This window comes from Numenius arquata, chromosome 1, assembly GCF_964106895.1.
Source record: "Numenius arquata chromosome 1, bNumArq3.hap1.1, whole genome shotgun sequence".
Classification (NCBI taxonomy): Eukaryota; Metazoa; Chordata; class Aves; order Charadriiformes; family Scolopacidae; genus Numenius; species Numenius arquata.
This window is the reverse complement of record NC_133576.1, coordinates 81,346,942-81,363,626: the sequence shown is the minus strand read 5'-3', so window position 1 is coordinate 81,363,626 and position 16,685 is coordinate 81,346,942. Positions and strand designations below refer to the sequence as shown.

General features: G+C 37.5%; 1 protein-coding gene across 4 annotated transcripts in view; it reads right to left on the bottom strand.

Moving 5' to 3' along the window:
* The window catches only part of FGF14 (fibroblast growth factor 14), a 421,227-nt gene that overhangs the window by 96,289 nt on the left and 308,253 nt on the right, over positions 1–16,685 (bottom strand). For 3 of the 4 annotated variants that reach the window (XM_074168349.1, XM_074145845.1, XM_074144194.1), the window contains exons 2-3: positions 13,948–14,058; positions 6,198–6,301 (exon numbers count right to left, since the gene is read on the bottom strand). In XM_074168349.1, coding sequence (XP_074024450.1) covers positions 6,198–6,301; positions 13,948–14,058 — 215 coding nt within the window. The remainder of the gene's footprint in view (positions 1–6,197; positions 6,302–13,947; positions 14,059–16,685) is intronic. The other variant, XM_074145028.1, reaches the window with a different exon arrangement.

Sequence of the window (16,685 nt, the reverse complement as noted above, 5' to 3'; positions counted from 1 at the left end):
GTTCTCCTCAGACAGGTCAATTGTGTGGGCCTAAAGAAGCGGTGGAAATACCAGCACTGGGAAGCTGCTGAAATGTCAGGAGAAACCCTCAAAGGCTTTTCTTTCAGGTGAGAGTTGCGAGAGTGGTATAACAAATACACTTCCCAGTAACAGATATTGATGTTTTCTCTCATTCATGAAGGTTATGACACAGACTGACATCTTACTGCTGCAGAAACACTCCACAAACAACACCCTTCCAACACCTTTCATACCACATACCAAGGTAAATTAAACACAAACCCCCATCTTACAAGAAGATTATTCTGTAAAGCAAGTAATGTGCCATCTCTAATTCTGAAATACTTTCCAAAAAGTTGGTACAACCTCCAAGAAATGCAGCCCTGTCTCTCCATTACTCTCTACACCCTCCCAGCAAGGTTCCCCCTGCCCCACACACAGAAGAGTCGTCCTGGAGTAGCAGCGCACAACTCCAGCCAGGCACCACGCTGGAAGAGGTGACCAGACAGTTCAGATCTGGTCCTGCAGGCTCAGTCATCTTTTAAAGCACCTCTCTAGTGCATCAGCCTTACTAAGAAACCATGCAGTGGATCGCTATGACTTTAATATCTGCTGCTGACAATATCACAGATGTGCTCTTCCCTTTCTGGTTTCCTCCACATCTCAGGCCTCAGTGAAAACTGGCAGAAGAAATGGTAAAAAAGGAAAAACGAAGAAGAAAGCACAAGCAGGTAAAGGTGTTTTAGAGTTAGGAGTTACTTTTTTTGCTATATTATAGGTTTTACCTCTGAGTTCATCCTGTTATGATAGCCAAAAAATCCTAGAAGCAAAACCTGGAAGTTGAACTAATAACCTTTTGCCAAAATTAACATCAAAACCAAAAAAAGCTTCTGCCATATACTGCACTGCCATCTTTCTGCTGCAGGCAGTACTTGTTCCCCATGGAGAATCGCTGCAGCTGTGCTAGTTTTTTTCAGTGCATGGAGCCAATTCCACTCCTTTTGATTTTGACAGAATCAACCCTGGAAATAAAACCTTGTCTTGCCCACCCTTTCCAAAGGCAAGAAAGGAGGAAGGCATATTTTTGGACTTTAACATATAGAAGTTCATAACTACTACGTCAAAAATCTTGCTAGTAACTAAGATGGTTCTTTGTGGAAAAATCCAGCTTCTCCAACTAGCTTTCACAGTGATTAAGTCAGTCATAAACAGTGAATTATTCACAGTTCATTAATCCATCTAAAATAAATCTCAACTCTGTTTTATAATTCTCATTGCTCACTAACATTCATCTAGAATTAGGAAGCTGTCACTAAATAAATATATCCTAATTATGAGTAAATATATATGGATATACATATATAAGTATAGGTGTACATACACACACAGAAATAAAATTGGATTCAATAAACCAAAATGTCAAAAAGGGTAACCTTAATGGATAGTCTTTAAGTGGGCTAACCCTTAAAAGTACAAGGAAAAAAAAAAAGAACATGAAAAGGCTCTTGTCCTCATATAAAATATGATAGAAAATAACAAATCATGGTATTAAAATAATTACTTTAAATGCATTTAAAAATAAGGTTATAATTTTGGAGAAGTATTTTCTCTCAGGAATTCTGCAAAGCCTTATCAAACTCCAAAGATTTTGCTTCTCCTTTATTTGACAAGGCTTTGATGGTGTGTGTTAAGGACCCATACCCGGTCAATCCCCAAAGGATAGAATACAGCAGATCTCAGCAGATCCAGAGAGGTGATTCTGCCACTTTACTCTGCTCTGGTGAGACCTCACCTGGAGTACTGTGTGCAGGTCTGGAGCCCTCAATATAGAAAGGATATGGACCTGATGGAGCAGGTCCAGAGGAGGGCCACCAAAATGATCAGGGGGCTGGAGCACCTCTCCTATGAGGACAGACTGAGGGAGCTGGGGTTGTTTAGCTTGGAGAAAAGGAGGCTCCGGGGAGACCTCATAGCGGCCTTCCAGTACCTGAGGGGGGCCTACAGGAAGGCTGGGGAGGGTCTGTTTACAAAGGCCTGCAGTGACAGGACGAGGGGCAATGGTTTTAAGTTGGAGAAGGGGAGATTTAGATTGGATATTAGGAAAAAATTCTTTACCATGAGGGTGGTGGAACACTGGAACAGGTTGCCCAGGGAGGTGGTTGAGGCCCCTTCCCTTGAGATATTCAAGGTGAAGCTCGACGAGGCCCTGGGCAACCTGGTCTAGTTGGGGGTGTCCCTGCTGACTGCGGGGAGGTCGGACTAGATGACCTTTGGAGGTCCCTTCCGGCCTGGACCAATCTATGAATCTATGAATCTATGAATACAAATCTCAACTGCTGCAGCAGGAAAAATAGGTATGAAAAGCACTTGAGACTGACTTTCCTACACAATTTCCTGTCCTTCTATTACCATTCTAAGAAAGAAATACTGCCATAACACTCTTCTATATTTCTGCACTTTGTTCCTAGTTCTAATTCGATGAATTAGTTGAAAAAATCTTAAATATGGCAGAATAAAATAAGAAAAAAACCAAGAGACTCCCAAACTGACACAAACAGCCATTAAAAAAAGATTAAAAAAACACAAACAAACAAACAAAAAACAAAGCAAGAAAACAAAGCAAATCTGCATTTGGTAATCTATACATAAAACTGGTCTATCACTGTACCTTCATTTTCCTCCTACCGAATACCTTTCCCGTCAGTGCTGTTGCTTGATTAGTCAACATCATGTGAAGCTGATAATAAAAATAATTGAGTTGGGGCCTTCAATCTCTGAAGAGAGGCCTATGTCATGGTTTCAGCTGGGGTGTGGTTAATTTTCTTGCTAGCAGCTGGTGTGGGGCTGTGTTTTGGATTTGGGATGGGAACACTGTTGATACGGCACTGATGTGTTTGATTGTTGCTAAGTTCTCAAGGCCTTTTCTGCTTCTCACACCACCCCACCAGTGAGCAGGCTGGGAGGGCACAAGAAGTTGGGAGAGGGCACAGCCGGGACAGCTGATCCCAACTGATCAAAAGGATATTCCATGCCACACGATGTCATGCTCAGCATATAAAGCTGGGGGAAGAAGAAGGAAGGGGGGGATGTTTGTAGTTATGGTGTTTGTCTTCCCAAGTAACCATTACTGCTTTCCTGTAGAAGGCTGAACATCTGCCTGCCGATGGGAAGTGGTGAATGAATTCCTTGTTTTGCTTTGCTTGTGTATGTGGCTTTTGCTTTACATATTAAACTGTATTTATCTCAACCTATGAGTTTTTTTCCCATGCTTACTCTTCTTATTCTTTCTCCCATCCCAGCTGGGGGGAGTGAGTGAGTGGCTGCTTGGTCCTAGTTACTGGTTGGAGTTAAACCACAACAGCAACAACGCATAGGATATTCTCACAAGCTGTGGGTTTCATATACTGTGAATGGAAAAAGGAATGCTGAGGTATTCTGCAGAGAAGGACTATACAGGACTTCAGTCTCAGTCTATATATGCTACTAAGTCTAAAATGCATGCTTCCTTTCTTTTTTTATAACGTTTATAAGAAATTGCTGATATATTTAAATAGATGTAAATTTTAACTAGCATTCCCATTATACGGCACTTTTTTTCAATGATGACTGTTGGCATATGAAACTTGAGAACTTTTTTCTCCCATCCTCCCCTGAACATCCAAGGGAAAAGCATATATGACATGTAAGACAGAACTTCTCCATTGCAGGTGCAACAGATACACAACAGTGACAGAGTCAAAAAAATCCACCAACAAGACAGTAATTCTGCACATAGTATTTCTTCATCTTGATTCTCAGGGAGAAGTTGGACCTTTCTGATGCTTTGTCTTCTTATTTTCGAATGCATTAGTCTCTAAGCTGAAAGCAGGCAATCGCTAAGACAAAAATATATTGTCAGTGTTTTCAATACGTTAATAGGAAACAATCAAACCTGTATTGCAGTACTGGTGTTTTGAAATCTTTTTTAAATTTCCATTAGATTACCAAATATTACTACTTTTTGACTTGACAAAAGTGTAATTTGACAATGATTTTGTAGGTATACCAAAACTAAAGGCTTCCACTCAGTTTTCTAATGTGTCACATCCCTGGAGGCATTTAAAAGACAGGCAGACACGGTGCTTAGGGACATGGTTTAGCTCTGGTTTTGGCAGTGTTAGGGTGATGGCTGGGCTTGATGATCTTAAATCATGATTCTGTGATTCTCTCTCTTTGTCACTTAATGGGCCACTCATCTTTCATTCTCCACAAATACATTCCAAAAATACTCGTATCCTTACCTCACACAAGGTAAAGTCTCCCAAGAAATTTTTAAGAGAAATACACTCAAAACACAACATTCACAAAACAAATCAGAAGTATTTAAAAAGTTGCCAATAACTACAGGAATATGTGAAGCCATCAAGTCGATTAGTGGCAATGGAGAATATGCAATCCTGCAAAACATTAAACGTGGATAACAATATCCTTATACATGATCTTTTATTTATATCCATGAGACTGACCACAACCTAAGTAATCTGTGTTGCTCAAAAAGAAGACATAGGAACAAAGCAATTCAGATTCTCACTGGCATGGCAGAAGTATGTTGTTAGACCTGAGGATGTTCTAAGGGTCAGATTCACATCTATTTGAAGTTTGGATCCAGCCATCTCTTCTTATCTTGCCTTGTACTCCTTTCCCTTCCCCACATGACACCATTCATTTAACTTGGACCACTTTCAGAACAATACATAACAACAGCAGCTGCCAAAAATTGTTCATGTAGGGTCCCTCCCTGTGCAGTTACCTGCCGGGAACCTGGTACATTTTCTGAAATTTATATTTCTTTCTGAAGGACTCACTTCAGAAACAGTGCTGGACAAGAATGTACTCTTAACTGTACATTAAAAAAGCACTGTTCATGCCATCATACTGAAATGAACTCCCCACATGAAGTGATAGAAATGGGTAGCCAGCAGTGCATTTTCTCTAATAGTTCTAGGTTTTTTCTTCTAGTTCTCTTCCTTCTGACAGCAAATACTGCATGTTTTCCTATGATAGAATTTTTTTATTTTGAACAGAAGAAAATAAATGTTTCAGATCATACTGCTGGAGTTTCCAGTAGACATTTTATAAGGAGGAATTTTCTCTTTGTCATGACATTGACATTCAAGATTAGTTCAATTATTTCTTCCTAATTAGCTTTTCCAAGACAATTGAGTATTTGAAACAAACAGAATACTTTCCCTCAGGGCATCAGAAACTTAATCTGTCCAATTTCCTTTCAATGGACATTGAAAACAAAGCAGTGTATTGTAATTCAGTGGGGAATTAAGAACTATGTGACGTAAAAAAATAGAAAAAGCACTATGTAAATAAATTCAACATAAATGGCAATAAAAATATAGTAATGAGAAATCCTTTAAGCCACCTTGTTAATACCTGACAGAACTGCCTGTTCATATTAAAGTCTGTTTGTCTTTCAAAGGTGGCTAAGACAGTAAATTTAAACAAAACTGAGGACTTTTATATTCACAACACACTGATTGATTAGCATTAAATCATTTGGAATATCTTAAACAATCTGAGGACTTTCCGATGACTTTATCCAGAAGTCTTGTTTGTGACTCAAAAGATTTTTTTTTAAACTTTGATCATTCTACAAAGATACACTGCCTCACGCAATTCTTTATTTTCCTGATATTTGAAATAAATTAAAAAATCAATAATGCTAAGCATACAATTACAAGATTATGATGACAAACTGTAAAGCTGTTAATGACTTTTCAGATGGAAGTTATGTTTGTAAGCCATATCAATAAAAGTAACTGTTGGAGAGGCTTTTGGACTCTGATCAACAAGTCACTAGGAAAATAATGACAGGTCGTTATTTAAAAATTCTGGAGAAATTAATTGAAAATAATAATCTTTGTGTTGTATTGCACACTACCAATATAGCCTAGCAGAAAAAGAGCTCTACAGAATGTTTTTTCAGGATTTCTAACATGCAGACTTTCATACATAGCACAAAGTAATTTCTACTATATCTCATTTATAGATATACTGCATACATACATGGGTACACAGGTGTGTGTAGTACATGTACATACATAAATGGACATTATAGAACTTCTTAAAAGTGAATATGCATCGCAATACCATGTAGATTTCAACTTCAGCTGTGCCTCTTAAACACAGTTCAGAAAGGTACTTACTGATGTGTAGAGGAAACCTTCTCCATTTAGGGCTATATACAACCCAGTCTTTACACCCTGGATAGCAACAACGCGAAGTCCCACTGGTATAAGGTTGAATAACGCTGTGAAGAAAAAACATGACCAGATATGAATATACTATGGTTACTACAATATTCTAATAAATGTCATTAGTAAAAAGAAAGAAAACTACTCCCTTTATATTTTTTTCTGATTTTAAAATTAAGCTAATTCAGAAAATTTTGCTTCTAGTAAAGTTAATCCTTAAAATTAAAGCCTAAGTATCTATCTAGCAATAAGTTCAATATTTGGCACAAGTGCTAACCAGCAAATACAAAGCACAGAAGACTGGACTGTAATCATTTATGCAGCACTGCAGACATGAGTATCTCGAGTAATCTGAAAGGAGTCAAAGAGCCCAACAGTTCCTTCATCAATGTAGATTGATCATAGGGGTAATACTTGTGAGATACCCTGTAGAAAACATCTCTCTCTGATTCTGGAAAGTAGCTTTTTATTTTCTTAGGCATTTTTATGGTTTTGGATTAGGATGTACTCTCATTAAGTTTGCTTTCAAGGGGTCTGTGATTTCAAACCCCAAAAATGGTTTCCTTTTGTAAATGATATATTTGATACAAGCAGTAGTACACAGCCCTCAGGTAATGGCAGAGGCTTATCCCAGTTCAGGAAAGGACTGAAATATATATTTGATTCTAAATGTGCATAAATGCTATTGAGCTGAATACAGAACATGTTCAAAGCCTAAAATGCTGGGGAAAAATAAATGATTGAAAAACCCAATTAATAGCAGATAGCTTAGAAATGGTATACACCTCTGTAACAACAAAACCAGCCATAGCTTTGATTACTATCTGAAAAAAGACCAGTGTGAAGAGTGGGACTTTACCAGCCTCACCGCAGAACAACAAAAGAAAAAGTGATATGAGTAAGAGACACAGACCAACTCTTCTAAAAATTATGCCCGCACACACCTATACTAAGTTTACTGACTCATACTAGGAAATCAGATGCAAAGCACACATCAAACAGTCTCAGAAGAAAAGATCTGGATGAGCTAGAGTTCATGCTAAGCAGCTTTTCACTGCAGATGAGTCACAGATTCACAAGTACTTGGATGAAAACCAAAAGCGCAACCTGTGTGTTCAACAGAGGCAGTGACGACCATGGTTCCACCAAGCCAGGTCTCAGGAACACAGTAACACTTACAGTGGGTTCCTCAAAATTTAGGAAGGACTTCCATAGGTGTGACCAGAAAGTGTACCCTGTAATGCTATCTGTAATCAGAATGCCAGGGGTAAATCCCAAATCAAGAGGAAGAGAGTCATGTAATTGCAGTGGATAAGTACATTTTCTGAAGGTGTGAAAACTCCTGGATGGTCAAAGGACACAAAGCCACAGATAGTGTATGATGAAGATGATCAAATCTTTACAAATGAGAAAAAATACAGGTTGACTATTAGAATTTGAAGATAGAAGTGGATAGCAAAAAAAAACCCCTTTCCTTCAACATTTTCATGTAGAAAAAGAATAAGTAACATAAGATCTTTTTAGGAACACACAAAGCCAGTATAAAGCTGGGAATTGTTGCAGCAGAGCACTTCCTACAGCTGTAGGAAGAAAAACATATTCAGAAGTGCTCTGGAAGAAGACAAAACAAATTTATGGGTTTAAAAAGAAGAATAGAAGAGAAGACATCAGACAAGAATTAGCACAAATATATAGCTTTTTCATTTCTATATTTTCCAAAAGTCTCCATCATGCTAGGATCTCTCTGGGCCATTCACTAGAAAAATACTGAACACAGACAAGGTTCCCTCTCTAATCTATATAAGTGTAAACCAGTGAAATATGGCACTCAGACAAGATATCCTAAGGCTATATAGGCTAAACGCTGCATGACTTGATGGCTTTTAAATTTTCAATATAATTTGGAAGTTAAACAAACAATCAGCCATTACCCTCAAATGAAACAATGTCAAAACTGGCAAAACCAATATTGTGGGCGGTGAAGGGGAAGTCTGCCACAATAAAACTATGTTTCAGGTGACCGTACATTTGTTTTTTTCTAGAAAAAAAGAAATTCCAGGAGGAAACCCGTATATGAACACCATGTTAGAGGGAGGGCAGCAGCAACTGGGGGGACGTCAGGAAGGAAAAGCAAACAATACTCATATAAAGAAAAGAGGTGAACACAAAAGACAAGTCAGCCATGGAAAACTGCTAATGAAAAATAACTCCAAATCATAGTGGTTCAGTCAAAGCTTCTGGAACATAGATATAATTTGCCATATTACCAATACAAATAAAACAGCAAAGCTAGAAAAAAACAACCAAAATTGAAGGAGAATTAGAGGCCTGTAACAGGGCAATATTTTACGCAACCTATAAAATTACTAGAGCAGCTTATAGCTGCTGGTGAATTTAGAAAGCACTGAGGAGGGGATATAATGTATCTTTTACTACCACCAAGTTTTAATTGGAGATTGTCAGAGCTGTTGTAATTAGTCTAAGACCATAAAATTTTAGAGAGTGATCTGAAATGCTGTAATTTTGCACATACAGATTATTCAGTGTTTTCCACAAAATCTTTCAGACTTGGGTGAAAGTAGGGAGCCCAGTCTACGTTCAATTATTGATTGATAAATGCTCAGCAATGTGCTTCATACCGAGGTCAGCATGTGGGTTTTATGTGCTCTGAAGTTGGCCAAAGGAAATTCAATTTCCTCCAGAACCCGGCTGTGCAGTACTCACTACTAAGCAGGACTTCTGTGCCCAATTACACATTTCAAACATTCCTAGGATTCACCTGTGCTATCCCCCACTCTAATGAGAACCTGCCGTGAGAAAAGGAGAAAGCTTTCCAGAGTTTGCTGGCATTTCAGGTCTTCACAGTCAAAGCTATGCCCTTACTTGAGTGGGGTGTGAAAAAGAACCAAGCCCCCAGCTTCCCCCTCTCTTGAAGATTATGATCCAAACCCAAAACTAAGTCAGGAGTTAGGACGATGAACATCTTTAAGTACCTAAACCCAGCCTGTTGAGTCCACAGATGAGTTGAGAGAGGGACCGCCCTGGAACAGCTCAGAAAATGTAATTCTTCTTGGTGCTCAGTGCTCCCATGCTGCAGACTCAAGTATAAGCCTGGCAAATCCAACTGTAAATAAGACGTGGGAATATGAGGGAAATCAAGTGAACCAGTAGGCAAAAATGGTGCAAGTAAAATCTTTTCTCCTCTTTGGCACTGAGCCTGTGCACGCTCCCATAGCTCTGCTTTGTATTCCACCTAAACCACTGCTGTAAAGCAGATGGTTTCTCTTCCCTTTCCTAAGCCTACTCCCACCACATACAAGATCAGAAAACGGGGGTGGAGGTCAGCAGTTAACAGCAACAATTGGCATAAAAAAGTTATTGTGTTAGGTGATGTGGAGGGGATTTGCAGGAACAAATTTGATTTGGATTCTAATCCTCAAAAAGTTTTAGCCGAAGTTACACTTTAAGTCCATTTTTTGATAAGTCACAACTTCCTTGAGCACAACACAAACCCACAACATTTCTTTTTCCTTTTTTTATGTAATACCATCATAGTACATTAACTTGAAATCTGAAATGCCTGAAATCAGATATTTCCTCCATATCCTTGAGAAAGTCTATTTAGGTACGACTGACTTGTAGCTACAAGAAAATTGCCATTACAGATTACTGTTTTTCTCAAGCAGCTTGCTCAGACTAATTGCTTAAGGCTTATAAACTTGCTGTCTGTTCTGCATGTGCACTGCCCTGGTGTCAGTTAACAAAACTTCCCACAGCACCAAATCTGCAATCAGATGAAGGCAACTATTTCTTTATTTCCATCTGCAGGCCTACAGGCAAAAATGACGACTCCATCAGAACATTTTTTAGATTGGCAGGGAAGTTGGTATTCAGAGATCAGTCCATCCATTTCTTATGGAGCAAACCCATTCTACCTCCCTGATGTTACACAACATGTAATTAAAACATGCTTTTTGGCGTGGCTGAACATGGCCACTGAAGCAAATTCCATTCACACCAAGTAAAGCTGAGGACTGCTGTTAAAATCCAGGAAAATTAGAGCTAGAGTGGGACAGCTATGCTGAGTAGGACCTCAGTAACCAAGCCTACAGCCTGGACCACCGTCACTCCACTTACTACAAGCAAACCACAAAAATAAACCAGAAACTGTAAGGTGTTAGAGGACGGAAAAAGAGAAAACCAGCTAAAAAAAGAAAATTGATCTAATAAAGCCTCTTTCCACATGTCACTGAGAGTTTGGCAAAAAAATACAGACTGTACACACAAGATGGTTTAAGCTAACAGCTTAGGTCTGATGACGTGATTTAAGGAAACTTAGCACCATTAACCAATTGGTACATTAATTCATAGTCTATCACTAAACATCACTAACTTGGAAAAGAAATATAAAGAAACTACAACGATGAACTGAAGCCCTTCACTCTATTTAGGTTGGGTTCTGATAGCACGGCCACCAACATGAGCAGATGAAAGTACATTGAGGGATGCGATTACAAGCAGTCACATCTTTCTTCCTTTTTCATGCAAGAGTTTGTGCACAGCAATAGATAAAAAAATCTTGCCATCTATCTCTGCAGACCCTGGCTTTTACTCAAACTTAAGGCAAGCTGGGATAATGGCTTGAGCTGTAGCAGCTGACTGAAACTATTGGTAAAACTCATTTTGACTTCAGATAGAAGCAAAAAGCCACATAAAGAGAGTACCAAGAAGTTTTAAAGACAAACAAAAAATGGTTGTGAACAGAACCACTCAATTTGAACAGACTACATCTTAATCTTTGCACTACCTCTACTGTGTTAACTTACGTTTACTGGCATACATACAAAATGAGTACAAAATGATATATGCACTTGAGGGAATTTTAACTTCAAGCAGTCCTGTAACTGCTTGACACAATAAATTGCAACAGCACAAAAAGTAGCAGCATAACTAAGCTTCAAACAGTTTTCTTGATGAAGAAAAAAACGAAATCACTTCTCTGTCCCTTGCTAACCCACTCACTCTGGCTTCTCCAACACGCAGCTACTCAGATGGTCAGTGTGTGAGGAGGACTCTTTCACAGGCTTCAGGGACAGCGAACAGTGCAGAAGATGGGTGGAAGGCTGGCAGATATGCACATTCTTCAGCAGTCTCTACTTCCTCCATTTTTATAAAACACACATCGAATGGAAGTCACCCTCATTATCAAGGAAAGTACTATCTGTCCTACTGACAGCTAATATATGCTCATCCCTTCACGCACAGGGCGCATTAAATAGGCAGCCCGCAAGCTGGGCAGAAGCAGGATTTTTGCCCTTCCAAGCAAAGGCCATCAGGATGGGGCCATGCCTTCTCCTCTAGCAGCTGCCAAAATTTATTTACCGGTAAGCCTCAGACAGAAATTATCATGAGAAGGAGCTCACAAAATAAAAGATCAAAAAACTAGGAATTCTATCCATGAGATTATTTTTTTTTTAAGAGAAAAGAAAAAACAAAATATGCTGCAATAAAGAAAAGGAAATGGAAGGAAATGGTGGAAAGGGAAAAGAACTGAGGAGAAAGACTGACAGCACAAAAGAAACAGACATGTTCATATATCCATGAATATAACAAATGGATCAATCTTTTCAACTCTCAATATATATCATATATACTAGCAAAATTTAAGGTGGAGATTGTATGCTTTCCTGCCAAGCACATTCATTTTACATCCTTATGGCCTAACCTGTCTTTAGTATACTATATTGTAAAATTGGACTAGTGAAGAAACAGATAGTGAACCACGCCAGTTAAAGAGAGAAAAAAAATCACTGCATGGAAAAAAACCTTGGTTTAGCTTAAAAGTCATGTGGAAGTAAAATACAATATGATCTAACGGTGCTTATCCAAAATCTGCAATACTTCTATCTGGTATTTGGTTGGGTTTGGAGAATTTCTACATTTTAGAATATCTATAATATAGAACGTTCATTCTGGATTTTGGAACAACTGATAAGAGAGAGAGGCAGACAGATGGAAATCCAGAAAGGCAGGGAAGGGGGGAGAGGCAGGGAAAACAACATAGTAAGCAAAAAAAGGAAGATTTGTAAAGCTGACAACAGCAAAAAGAGGAAAGTAAGGCACTATGGTCTAGCTTTGCAAATATTCAAAATCCCTGGAGTTCTAAGATTAAAAAAAACCCAGAAATAACATAAAACTTTCCAAAATTGTTGCAGTCATACACACCTCCTCACTGAAGCTGAAAATAAGAGAAAGATAAGCAGAGAGAGAAGGAGAGGGAGAGAGAGATACACGCTCGCAGTTTAAGACACATTTCTTGGGCTTCAGATGGGCAAAGCTTCTATAAAAAGTAATAATGATCTTGGCTGTACAAGGTCTCAGTGTCTGGTCCAGTACAGAAGTGGGTGTAAGAGATGGACACACTGAGGGAAGAAAAGAAACAAGGAGCAGGGGAGAAAAAAAGATACTTGGAAAACAAGCAGAGAAATACACATCAAAATAGATATATCAATTATTTTTCTCAATTCTGGAAGAAAAGAAAAGAACAATAAAAGATGATCATGCTATCTGCTGATGAAATGTGTTAAAAATGACAGCCGTGCATTAACAGATAAAACAGGCACATAGCCAAAATAAAGCAGAAAGCTCTAATCCCTTAACTTCTATAACCTAATTCCAACATTTTTTAGGAAGCTAAAGGCTTATTATACATACATAATAAGAAGATAAATCTTTTGTATTAAAAATGCTTAAAATAGACCTCAAGATCACACAGAAATATGTTACTTAAATATGCTACTATCATTAAAATAAACAAAATACATGTTCTCTGCTAAACAGAAAATTAAAAATAAACTGTTTCTAGTGTAACAATAGGTTTGCTTAATTATAATTTGCAGCTGAAATTATCAAATGTATATATACTTATTGAATGAAAATATGTGGCAGTATCATAGGAAAAGAGTACCAAAGCAGTGACCCACACAGACTTTCAAGACCACTTTTGTTTGGTATATTTTTGAAAACTGCTACTGTCGCAGTCCCTACACTGGCAGAAATTCTCTTAAAATCAGTGGAATTCTTGCTGGTATAGGGATTGTAGGATCTTTAGCCCCAATTCAGCAAGATATTTCAGCATGTGTTTTAAGCAGGACTTTGATAGTTGGACATACACTTATTTGCCTTGCTGAATTAGGGACACATGATCAGATTTTTCAAAGACTTTTTGTTTCCTTTTTTGTTGTTGTTGTTTGGTTTGTCATTTATTTGACATTTTATTTGAAAATATCAAATATCAAATTGATAATTGATATTTATCAAAATTGATATTTATCAAATTAATATTTATCAAATAAATTAAAATGTCATTTATTTGATTTGAATTAAAAATAATTTGAAATAAAATATACCTTGAATTTTATCATTCTTGTGAAATCACCAAAAGACAACCATTGGCCTAAATATCTCACCCCTGAGGTTCATCAGCACTCAGGGCTTCCCCTGCAGAGGGAATATATTTAAGCCAATGTCCTGCACAAACTGTGCTGGCGGTCATTAAGCTTCGAAGGGACAGAACCCTTCTCCTTTCGGCAAAACACATTCAGAAACCCTCCAAAGGCATTAACACCATGTCTGTGCATACACACTCGAGCGATGCAATCTGCGTGTGTGATTAAGACATTCCCCTGGGGCAGTCACTTACTAGAATTACTGCTGTCATCCTTGGTTCCATCGAGACTTCCATCGGGGTGCATTTGCAAGTAGTAGCCTTGCCTGCAATATAACCTGGTCACTATACCCTTGAGCTGGGGATCTGAAAGACAAACATATTTTGTCACTAGCCTCAAAACTTTTTCCAAGAGTTATCCCTACTTCTCTCACTGTAGGAGGAAGTTTGGTGAAGCAGCATTGCTGTCTTAAAAGTAAGTACTACAACAGGATGGGTCCTGATGGAGATGGAGAAAAATCTCGCTGCAGAGTATTATTAGGCCAGTTGCGTGTCCTGTTCTTTGCCTCCAACATCCTTCATTATAATCAACAGAGATAAAACACTGAAAATAAGAATACCGCAAACACCCACAGTCAAAAGACTTAAACTAGATCAAGCCCTGCAAAAAATTTTAGAAATTGAAAAACCCTACTCGTTTCATATTAGTGAGCAACTTACTATACTTCACATAAGTTTTAAGGACACTTGTACAAAAAGATCTGTCTCCTTTCACTATATACCAAAAGTTATAAACTTATCTGGTATAATATTTTGTAACAGTCCCATCTGAAGAGTTCCCAAAATATTTTACCAATCTAGAAGCGGATACAATTCACCTGCCCTCTCCCACCCCCCAGGGAATAGCACCCACGGTCTGGGCAAGACATAACCATGTTTCAACAGAGGAGAAAACCTGAGAAAACCCTCAGTAAGCTAAAAGTATATGGGAAATTCAGGTAGCTGAACAGTTAAGCTACCCTATTTAATACTCTGCATTCATGAAAATTGCCAAAAATTGGGCTGCCAAGCCACAACTTTATGATTCATCTCAAGGATGGTGCCTTACCAAATCAGAAATTAAGCTGCTGCAGGAATGGTTCAGTGCCGAGGAAAAGGACATCACATCAACAGCACTACCTCTGTGTGATATGGTTTTAATATTGTTAAACATAAACTATTAGGCCCAACTCCAGGCAGCCAGTACATAAACTTGTGGGGACATGGCGCTAAAAGCATCGGTATCATATCACGCTCAACTGTGCAATTATGAACTGAAATCATAAAGACTTTGAGACAGATATGTAATAAAATGAACAGGTGAACTTCTAAAAAAGACAGAAATTATTTCCATGCAATCCTGTGGCCAGAATAAAATGCTCCTTGAATTTGTGTATAATTGCTCTCACAATCAATCATGCTGGGTTACTTCCATTATCCTAAGGGGAGGTGAAAATAAACAGTAATAAACAAAACTGCCTCTGAGTGGGATGCTCTGAAGCTTTCTATGGAGGCTTAGTTCCATGAAATGCTTATGAAAGTGGTAAGTTTTTTCTTGAATATCCAAATTACAAAGTCATATTAAACAATAAACCCATCTAAGTTAAAAAGATGATTAAATTGTAAATATCATAGAATCTGTTACTATACATATTAACACTGTAAGACATTTGAGGCATGGAAATAAATAATATCAACATTTGATGATCAACATGTAAGCACATTACAACTTTTTTTTTTTCCCTTTAACTGCAAATTTTGCTTTATGTGAATTTTTACATTAGCAAAAGTTTCTCTGTCTTTATATAAGAATATTCAGAAACAAATATTTTTAATCTTTATAAACAATGAACTGTATTTACTTTGAATGTACTTTCTCAATCAACTTTATCAGGCAACTAAAAATATTTTCATAATTCAAAAATGAAAAGTGAGTTCATCTTACACAGGCATTATTCCTATCAACACATGCTTTCCATATTCACTTCCAAACCAACGATTTTAAACATACTCACTTTATACATATTAAAATGGCAACTTAAAAGACTAAAGAAAAATAATGAAACAAAATTATTAAAACTAGACCTTTAAAAAGTATTTACAAGAAAAATATTAGTATTTTGAAAAACAGTTTCTACACCCAAAGAATCATGAATAAATGATTCTTTTTCATCACTTCTAGCTCAAAGAAGTCTCTCATAGGAAGGCAAATGACAGTAAACTCATTATCACCAGCTGTTTACACCTACTGCTTCAAGGGAAAAGTGCAAAACTTAGAAGTGACTTTCAAAGTTGTTCTTTATACTCACTCTATTAATTTTTCTAAATCCACAAATAAAATCTAGTTTCTAACAAGAACTTGCACAATCATTTGTCTATGTTTTCGCCAAAAGCATTATTTAAAATTAACTCTGCTTTACCAGCTATCCAAAATTTCATCTGAATGAAAAGAATTTGGTGGATAGCTATGCATTTCAGCTAGCATTTCAGGCTATGTGTGATGAGACAGGATATGAATCCCCCATTTATTTGGTTCACTCAAGTCCAAACACAACAAAATAATAGCTATTATAGCATGAGACCAGAGGATCCTACTCATGTTTTATTTCACATATACAGTTTTAATGATTTCATTTGTCAGACAACTGAACAAAATTGTCCCCAAATGGCTCTTTCACTTGAATGTTTCACTGAAACTGGAATTTACAACTAATAATGTGCTACTAATTAATATTTTCATTGTGCAGAGTACATCTCTTTGGACTAATAAATGGCAAAAAAGGTCTTTTTTTCCCCGTGAAATGTAGCAACTGCAGCTTTCTTTTTACTTTCTTCTTGTTAATTATTAGATCCTTTTTTACTCACTCTCCTAAGAACATCTTTTTTACCTGAAAATCCCATCTGTCCTTAGCAAAATTTAAACTTGTATTCCTGACAAGTAATTTAATCATGCA